General features: G+C 45.4%; 2 protein-coding genes across 2 annotated transcripts in view; one reads left to right on the top strand and one right to left on the bottom strand.

Annotated features, from left to right (window-relative positions):
- Positions 1-2,042: 2,042 nt before the first annotated feature.
- Positions 2,043-5,953, top strand: LOC123517438 (chitooligosaccharidolytic beta-N-acetylglucosaminidase-like). The gene is made up of 9 exons (XM_045277482.1): positions 2,043-2,157; positions 2,344-2,524; positions 2,749-2,992; positions 3,155-3,421; positions 3,680-3,837; positions 4,034-4,268; positions 4,403-4,513; positions 4,632-4,778; positions 4,921-5,953. Exons 2-9 carry the CDS (start codon positions 2,355-2,357, stop codon positions 5,737-5,739), a joined length of 2,151 nt encoding a protein of 716 aa, XP_045133417.1. The 5' UTR covers positions 2,043-2,157; positions 2,344-2,354; the 3' UTR covers positions 5,740-5,953.
- Positions 5,797-9,334, bottom strand: part of LOC123517441 — a 5,906-nt gene continuing 2,368 nt past the window's right edge. The window contains exons 2-5 of the mRNA XM_045277486.1: positions 8,133-8,244; positions 7,600-7,683; positions 7,286-7,446; positions 5,797-6,502 (exon numbers count right to left, since the gene is read on the bottom strand). Of these exons, the coding sequence (XP_045133421.1) occupies positions 6,337-6,502; positions 7,286-7,446; positions 7,600-7,683; positions 8,133-8,213 (492 nt within the window). The 5' untranslated portion in view covers positions 8,214-8,244 and the 3' untranslated portion in view covers positions 5,797-6,336. The remainder of the gene's footprint in view (positions 6,503-7,285; positions 7,447-7,599; positions 7,684-8,132; positions 8,245-9,334) is intronic.

The following is a 9,334-nucleotide window of genomic DNA, read 5'->3' as shown; positions in this document are numbered from 1 at the left end:
AAGTCTCTCTCTCTCTCTCTCTCTCTCTCTCTCTCGTGGGGTAGTCAGCTAAAAACATAAATGCTCTTGTAAGAGAGAGAGAGAGAGAGAGAGAGAGAGAGAGAGAGAGAGAGAGAGAGAGAGAGAGAGAGATGTAACCAAACCAGTGTATCTATAAAGCACCACCACAACAAGCAGCCTCTCACCTCCAGCCTTCGTAATCCCCAGCCGACAAAGCTGACAGTGAATGGAATGAGAGAAGAACATCTTGGATAGACAAAAAGAAATAATGATGATGAATAAATAAATAAATAACAATAACAATAAACAACAATAAAAATAACGGTATCAGCACCACCACCAGCAACAACAACAGCAAAAACAGCAGCAATAATGATGATAATATTAATAATAATGATAATAATAATATTGATAATGATAATAATAGACAATGATGATAATAATAATAATAATAATAATAATAATAATAATAATAATAATAATAATAATGATAATGATGATGATAATAATAATACCATAATAACAAATAAATAAATGAATAAATAAGCCGTACGTTCTTTTAAGTTGTTCAGTCATCAAGCAGCTGAAATTTAGTTTAAGTACTCGATAAAAAGAACATCACTCTCTTGCATCCATTAATAAACAAGAAAGATTACTGGCGCGATCTTATTAACTCTTTTCATCAGGACAACTTCTTAAGAAAAATTAACTAAAAACACCTCATGGAACAGTCTATTGTAACTCGGAGTTGTATGAAAGCAGAGAATTTTACAAGTCGCAGTACATAACACACCATACAAACAAAGAAAGATAAAGAAAAAAAAATGACCTAAAACTTCGCAAAAATCAGATAGTCTTACTCTAGATGAGGATTCAGAAAAAAAAAAAAAAAAGGATTCTTCATCTATTTACACAGGCACTTTTGATCTGAGACACACGCTGACCTCAGGACGTATTGTAACACGGTCTGGTGTGTAAGATCCTCTCGTAAACGACACACAACATTTCGATACTGCTTACATCATCCTGAGCATGCGTCGTACCGCCATATCATCACAGTAGGTACCGCCACAATGCAGGACTGTGCTTCAAACATCAGGAATTAATTAATCGCCATCTTCAGTCATACACGTGTAATAAAGTAACTGCTTGGTTTATCTTCTGTGACCTGAAAGTATTGTTAGGAAGATCGATGTCTACAGAAAGTTTTTTTATTGTTATTTGTTTTATTTAGCTAGTATTTCATCTTATTTCATTTTTTCATTCATTCATTTATTTTGTTCATCATCAGCCTGATGTTATTTATTTATTTTTTTTTTTCACACATGCGGGCGCCACTTACACACACACACACACACACACACACACACACACACACACACACACACACACACACACACACACACACACAGGTACTGGAGCGTTCCAAACAAGGAGGTTCACCCAAGCCGCCAACAGAAATCGGCTTACATAATACAGAGGAATGACCTGAATAGGAAGTCCAAGTTTTGTTAAGAAGGCGATGGTCGCTTGGTGCTTGCCGAGTACCGATACACGAGGAACGGCGGCGATGTGTGCATGATTGTGGCACTGCTTGGCTAGAATGCTTGGAGCGGCACACGTGGCGCCTCGTTAAAAGAGATAGAAACATTACAATGACTTTTTATTTCACGGAAGGAAAGGGAACCGGGCAGCTTGGCCGCACAGTGTTTGGCTGGATCATGGCTTACAGTAGTTTTTCGGTAGGAGAGGTAGCACTCACACACACACACACACACACACACACACACACACACACTCTCTCTCTCTCTCTCTCTCGTGTAATCCTACCCATTGTCATATGACCACGTTGTTGCAATGACATGATCAATTAATTTCCGGTTTTCTTTTAAATGGGAAAGAAAGAACGTTCTGATATTCATGCACTTCTTACGATATCAAGTGGAGAGAGAGAGAGAGAGAGAGAGAGAGAGAGAGAGAGAGAGAGAGAGAGAGAGAGAGAGAGAGAGAGAGAGAGAGAGAGAGAGAGAGAAAAAAAAAAAAAAAAAACAAGAGTTCCGTGATATTCCAAAAAGTCCCCATCTGACACCAGAGGACCAGCGAGTATAAGAAGGCTGCAGATCACTGCCCCAGCACCAGTCGCACGGGGCGTCGGTGGTGAGTAGTGAAGACCGGTCCAGCCGGTGGAACCTTGCCAGTGTCTATAGGAAGAAGACAGACTTCCTTGACACTTGATAACTCACTGAAGTACTTTTCTTTCTGGGGCACTTTAGTTTGTAATGAATACATAGCATTCCGTAATACCGTGTCCAAATCATCTCATAACTCTTATTATCCTTATAGCTGAGGTCAAGATGAAGCTGCTGCTGGTTGCGTTGCTGGTGGCTGTGGCTGCCGCCCAGTCCTCCTTTAGGCTGCCTGCGCCTTACACCTACAGCTGCAGGAACAGCAAGTGCATCAAGGAGGAGCGCAGCGGTTCCAGGGAAATCCGCTCCATGGCATCATGCCAGCTGACTTGTGGAAGGTATGTGCAATTTCTTGTCACCTCTAGAATACAATTAATAATGTTCTTTGCATCTCTCTCTCTCTCTCTCTCTCTCTCTCTCTCTCTCTCTCTCTCTCTCTGTCTGTTCCATTGCAGTAGTTTGTTTATCATATAGTTACACAGCCAATCCACAGAAATAGATCAATTGCACAAAAGATATTGAACTTTGTTCGGTCCAAATCTTCACAAAAGTTGTCTGGTAGGTATGGTGCTCTGTGGCCGCAGCCAACCGGTGACGTCCAGTTGGGCTCCCAGACTGTCGCCTTCTCTCCTAAGAACATTCAGGTGACGAAGATGGCAGCCACCAACCCAAAAGTAACACAAATGCTGGAGGATGCAGTAAATCACTTCACTCGTAACCTTCACTTCATCCATCCTCACTACCCTAAGGAAAAGAAGACCCCCGTTCTTTACGACGAAGAATATCAAAGAGACGAAGAGCCCTCGGTGAGTCAGTGGCATCTCTACCAGGTTTCACCTCATCCAATTAAAATCAACTTTTTCAAACAAGGCGCTGTAAATATATTCTTCTCAGCCAAAATAAAAAATGGAGAACAGTACAGGCATGTGATACCCAAGAAGGAAATTTGAAGTTAATCTTTATTTCAGGTTGACGCTTACGAAGTCTTTGAGCGCGTGAGGCTCCGAAGCGAACAGATCGCCGAAGAATCCATCTTTCAGCAGCAGCAAGAGCAGAGGCTTCCTTACTCAACCATCAACGAGAAGACAAGAAAATATCTCAAATACTCTCCCTTCCTGAGAAAGAGGAGCACCCCGACAGCTGAGAACCACAACCTCAACATCGACATCACCGTCACCTCACCAGAGGACCAGCTCACCCTCGAGACTGACGAGAGCTACACCTTGGTGTTGCAGGTAATGATCCTCGCCTGTCTTGCTGCAACACAACACACACTCTCTCTCTCTCTCTCTCTCTCTCTCTCTCTCACACACACACACACACACACACACACACACACACACACACACACACACACACACACACACACACACACACACACACACACACAGACACACACACACACACACACACACATACACACGAAGCAATAACTGACTTTTTTTTTTTTTATAATGTCTTCAACTTATGACGTGTGAACTTTGTCCCATCAGACTGCCAGGTCTGAGACCACCGCGACCATCGTGGCCACCACGTATTACGGCGCTCGCCACGGCCTGGAGAGTCTGTCTCAGCTTATCGCCTACGACGATAGCAACAACGCCCTCCAGATCGTCAACAATGCCAAGATTCATGATGAGCCTCAGTTCAAGTAAGTTATCACTGTCCGTACGTGATCATTAATGGCATTAACAGCGATAATAACAAGTGACATTGACAATAACAGTAATAACAACACTGTAATGGCAGACAACAGCCGCCTGGCACACCTTCACAACAGGCTGCAAGACACTCAGGAGGGCGACGTGTTGAGAGTGGCACTGACAGACATACTCTTCCACCCACAGGTACCGAGGTCTTATGCTGGACACTGGCAGGAACTTCTACCCCAAGCAGGACATCATGCAGCTTATGGACGCCATGTCCCAGAACAAGATGAACTACTTCCACTGGCACATCTCCGATTCCGCCTCTTTCCCCATGTACTCCAGCAGACGCCCTGAAATGGCTTATTATGGCGCCTACTCCCCAGAGGAAGTGTACTACCCCGAGGACATCACAGAGATCGTTAATTACGCCAAGGTCAGTACGAAATACAAGAAACACCATAGCAAACTCTCTCTCTCTCTCTCTCTCTCTCTCTCTCTCTCTCTCTCTCATGTCACAGAAACACCATAATAAAAGTTTCGGTGCAGTAAATGACGGTTACGTTACAGCTGCGAGGTATCAAGGTCATTCCCGAGTTGAACGGCCCAGCCCATACCAACGCCGGCTGGCAGTGGTCCGAGAAGGAAGGTCTTGGCAAACTTGTCCTCTGCACCGACAACGTAAGTAAACTGGCGTTTGTGAAACTTGTAATCACCTGCTTTAATTTCACTATTGTATAATTACAAGAATATTTCTCCCTATCTTTTCCACGGAAAATGGATTTCATATTATTTACAGAACAAGCCATGGTTCGAGGTTGGGAAGGAACCCCCGAGTGGCCAGGTCAATCCCATCAATCCCCAACTGTACTCTGTCCTCGAAGAACTCTACAGGGACATGATGGACTACTTCGACCCCGAGATGGTCCACATGGGTGGTGATGATGTAAGCACAACATGGACCAGGTCTTTACATGGGTTGAATTATGAGATAAAGAATAATGTAGCAGCTACTTAACTATATATATGCAATTTATTTCCTGTCGAGATACTTTTCATTAATCATTCTTTAACCATCGTACTTCTAGGTGAGCTTCAAGTGCTGGCAGAACTCTGAAGAAATCAAGGAATACCTTGCTGCTAACGGCCGTGAAGCCGTCAGCCAAGAGTTCTTCGAGCTGTGGAACACGTACCAGCAGAACGCTTATTCCAAGCTGAGGGAGGCATCAGGCCCTTACCGCAGTGTTACCCCCATCATCCACGCCTCCAGCTATGCTCTCAACTACGCCGACAAAGATTCTTACATCGTGCAGCTCAACATGGATGCCAACGATGAAGAGATGACCAAGTACATCAACCAAGGATTCAAGGTCATCTTCTCCAACCAGGACGTGTTGCGACTGGACTGCATTGGTAACAACTTCTATGGAGAGAAGGCCGAGAGCTGCAAGAGAGAGATCCCCACATGGAGGAGCTTCTATGACAACAGTCCCCTTGACATGCTGGAGAACTTGGGCGTGAGCAACGCCCGTAGCGACCAGCTCAGGAGTGGCCAAGCTGACCCCATCAAGGAGCAGGTGCTGGGAGGAGAAGCTACATTGTGGAGCTTTGACACTGACGCCAACGGCTTCCAGGCTAAGGCTTGGCCACGTGTTTCTGCATTGGCTGAGAGGCTGTGGACCGACCCCATCTCCAACCACGGTGAGGACACCAGTGCAAAGCGTATCAACATCCACCGCAAGCGCATGGTAGACCTCGGCGTCCGAGTTGACCCCATCCAGCCCCAGTACTGCATGCAGGATGAATCCGCCTGCTACAGCAAGGAGCAGTACCTTGCCCGCTCAGCCTCTCTCACCGCTAATCCAGAAAACCCAGTCCATCATCATCAGCAGCAGCAACACTCTTAATTTGCTAATCGTACACTGACCTCATACAGATAGAAATACTTGAGTACAGGAAAGATATTTCCTTATGACTTTTATTGAAAATTTAACAACTAGATCACCTGCGATGTCGAACAGGAAATTTTCAGCGATGGACACTCCTTATTCAGATGCATTACTCTGGGTAGTTTACAAACGATGTATTACTACGCGCTGAATAAACATTTCAGGGAATGTTTCCAATTACTTTCTTAGAAACCTTGTCACCGAGAACATGACTTCTTGACTTCACAGACTAAACCACACCACAAGGATTTTCTTGACTTAACTAACATTATTAAAACTAACAAAAAATTATCTCATGTATACTGTATACACTGCATCACTGCAGTCACTAGAGTCAAGGTTCCTGGCCTCCTAGAGAACCAGAAAGATGCACAGCAGTTACATGGGTATACACGACGGCCTGAACCTCACCATGGAAGCCATCAAGGCTCCTCTGTCCACCGTCACTCTCCACTCCATGAACGAGTCGGTTTTTTTTTTTTTTTTTCTCGTCTATCCGAGTTCGTGACGCGCAGAAATCAACATGATACAAGAGTCAGTAAATGTCATTATGTGTTAGAACTCGTGTTCAATGAGTTCTCTGGGAAGGGTGAGGGAGACGGCGTCGATGGGCGTGGTGGGTGGTGTGAGAGATGGCGTCCAGGTTGGGGGAGACGGGTGTGGAGACTCAGGCGTGGTAGGGTGAAGGCGACGCCCTTGTGTGTCGTAGTGAACCACCGCGCTGTCAATGATGAGAGTCTGTGTCATGTGCTGCTCTGAAGACAGCCATGCTCTTACGTGTAACACCAGACAAACGTCACTAAAGCCAACGTCACAAGACACATTTTCAAGACAAACGAGGGAAAATTTTTAAGGACAACACATGACACACTTCATAGTTTATGCTGGGTATATTGTCCGTGGCTATGCAGAATACCACCTCGTATTTACCGCAGCATTCTGGGATAGTAATGAGCAGCAAGCTTGAAGTTAGAGACAATTATTTAGAAAACAAAACATACTGTGTACTATGGTAAGCAATACCATAAATACACTTAACAACAGACTTACAGTCAATATCATCACTAAAAATAGCAAACACACACACACACACACACACACACACACACACACACACACACACACACACACACACACACACACACACACACACACACACTGGCTTCACAAGCCAGAGGACCGGGGTTCGATTCCCCGGCCGGGTGGAGATATTTGGGTGTGTCTCCTTTCACGTGTAGCCCCTGTTCACCTAGCAGTGAGTATATACGGGAGTTGTGACTTTGTTGTCCCGGTGTGTGGTGTGTGCCTGGTCTCAGGCCTATCCGAAGATCGGAAATAATGAGCTCTGAGCTCGTTCCGTAGGGTAACGTCTGGCTGTCTCGTCAGAGACTGCAGCAGATCATACAGTGAAACACACACACAAGTGTAACGAAAATATAAAATAGATTAATATATAGATAATCTTCAGAGGACTCCCTCCTTTTTTCTGTTTTCTTTTATTTACCTTGATCGTGTGTTTACGAGGTAGTCTTCGTAAAACTTCTGCAGGCGCGTGGACTCCCGCTCCCGCCTGAGGTACTTGACGAGCAGCACGAGCAGGGAGGCCGCGAAGAAGAGCAGCACGAAGACGATGTACAGCACCGCCAAGGAGTCCTCCGACTTAGCCTGGCGAGGAGCATACGGCATACATTACTTCAGAGAGAGAGAGAGAGAGAGAGAGAGAGAGAGATCACCTGCCCATATGAGACGGAGCGTGGCGTGGTAGGGGCAACAAAAAAGTAAAAAGCAAGTCTGTAGTAGCAGCTGGGAGTAGCATACCTGAGGAGGACCTAGGGTGGTGTTGGGTTGCAGCAAGGCGCGCACCTCTCCCACCACAGCCTCCGTCAGGTTGGAACACCTCTTCTGTTGCGACGAGATTCAGTTACACATTTAAGTGATTATATACGAGATGGGTAAATGAAGTAAATGAATAGGTGAATGAATTAATACATGCAATAGTTCGTCTTTCCTGGCACACGTGAGCTTGTATGAAAGAAAAAAAAAATTACTATATCATGACGAAATTAACACAAAGGATAACAGAATAATTAATGTTGATCTAGACATAATATCTCTTTCAAGTTTCACAGTACTGATGGTGGCGGAGGTACTGGACGTGGTGGTGTAGATAGATAAAAGAGAAGGTTGCCCCCCCCCCAACACACACATCCTCACCAGTGCAAGTACTAATTAGGAACCCAAACAGCACACCTTGCATAAGACCACATACTTCTTACACTAACATGCACGACAGCAGACAAAAGTACACACCCCACGCATTCCACGAATAGCATCTGTCATTCCACCCTAACCTGCAGGGCGTTGAGAAGCATGTGCCTGAGGGCGAGGAAGTCAGCTCGACTTAGCGGAGCCTCAACACTGCTCTCGTTCATGCTTGCGTCTGTTCCCACTTCCAGTATGTGCCTGCGGGATAAGATACCTGTAAATACGTACCTGGATGGTGAACTTATTATTATTATTTTATTTATTTTTTTTTTGGTGGAGGAAGTTGCTGTACCGTTGGTGACATTGGAGGGTACAGAGTTGCAGACACAAGTATCACATGTAAAGATATGTTTGTTTTCGCCTCACTTGACGAGATTCTTGTGAGTTCAAATTGTGACACTTTCATTCTTGTCATAATTGATTATTTCAGAAAACAAAATAAACAGGAAAAAGGAGGAGGAGGAGGAGGAATACAAAGGAAAGACCAAGCAACAACATACCCTGGGGTCCTTACTAGGCTGCTTGGTTAACTATTCTATACTAACTACACAGTGTGAGAGACAGGATAGCAAAGCAGAAGGTTCCTCCCCACCCACCCATCCGACCAGCCGAAGCCGGCCGGAAAAGGAAAGGCACCATGTGGTATTGAAAAACCAAATGGAATTTTTGAGGATAGAGAAAAGAAGTTGTAATCTACGTCTACTCTTGTTTGGGGGGGACTATGTAGGTGCTTGACAGTTATGTAGTGTGGTGAATGTGCGTGCGGGTGGAGTCACAGTGTGGATGTCGGAGGGGTGGTGCGGCAGCCTTGCCTGGCGCTTTCAAGGAAGGCAGCAGTCAATCAGGCCCCAGCTCAGTTCACTCCACTGAGTAAGCGTACTTTCCCTTGGAGGGACGCCGTACACTGATTTCCCCCTGCAACATTGATCCCTGGTTGTCCCGATGGTGATAAAAAATTAACAGGGCCCTAGACAAACACAACCCGTCACAGGTCGAAAGTGGGAGTAGTGACCGTTAACTCAGGGTTATCTGTGAGTGTAATGTAAATGTAGACACAGTGTAGAGGTCAGGAGGTGGTGCGGCAGCCTTGCCTGGCGCTTTCAAGGAAGGCAGCAGTCAATCAGGCCCCAGCCCCGTTCAGTCCACTGTAAAAATGTACTTCCCACTAAGGGGCGCCGCACACTACATGGTTACCCCCTGTAGCAGTGACCCCTGGTACTTTAATTCCCGATGATGATCACTACTGCCAGGGCTCCTGACTTTCCACAGCCCGTCACAGGTCGAGAGT

The sequence above is a fragment of the Portunus trituberculatus genome, chromosome 42 (assembly GCF_017591435.1).
Source record: "Portunus trituberculatus isolate SZX2019 chromosome 42, ASM1759143v1, whole genome shotgun sequence".
Lineage (NCBI taxonomy): Eukaryota > Metazoa > Arthropoda > Malacostraca > Decapoda > Portunidae > Portunus > Portunus trituberculatus.
The sequence above is the reverse complement of the archived record's forward strand: the minus strand, read 5'-3'. Positions and strand labels throughout refer to the sequence as shown.

Bases quoted from the DNA above. Each gene is read 5' to 3' on its own strand.
- LOC123517438 (XM_045277482.1), top strand. From the start codon at position 2,355: ATGAAGCTGCTGCTGGTTGCGTTGCTGGTGGCTGTGGCTGCCGCCCAG. The intron at 2,993-3,154 runs GTGAGTCAGTGG...TCTTTATTTCAG, and splicing joins AAAGAGACGAAGAGCCCTCG to GTTGACGCTTACGAAGTCTT. The intron at 4,269-4,402 runs GTCAGTACGAAA...GTTACGTTACAG, and splicing joins AGATCGTTAATTACGCCAAG to CTGCGAGGTATCAAGGTCAT.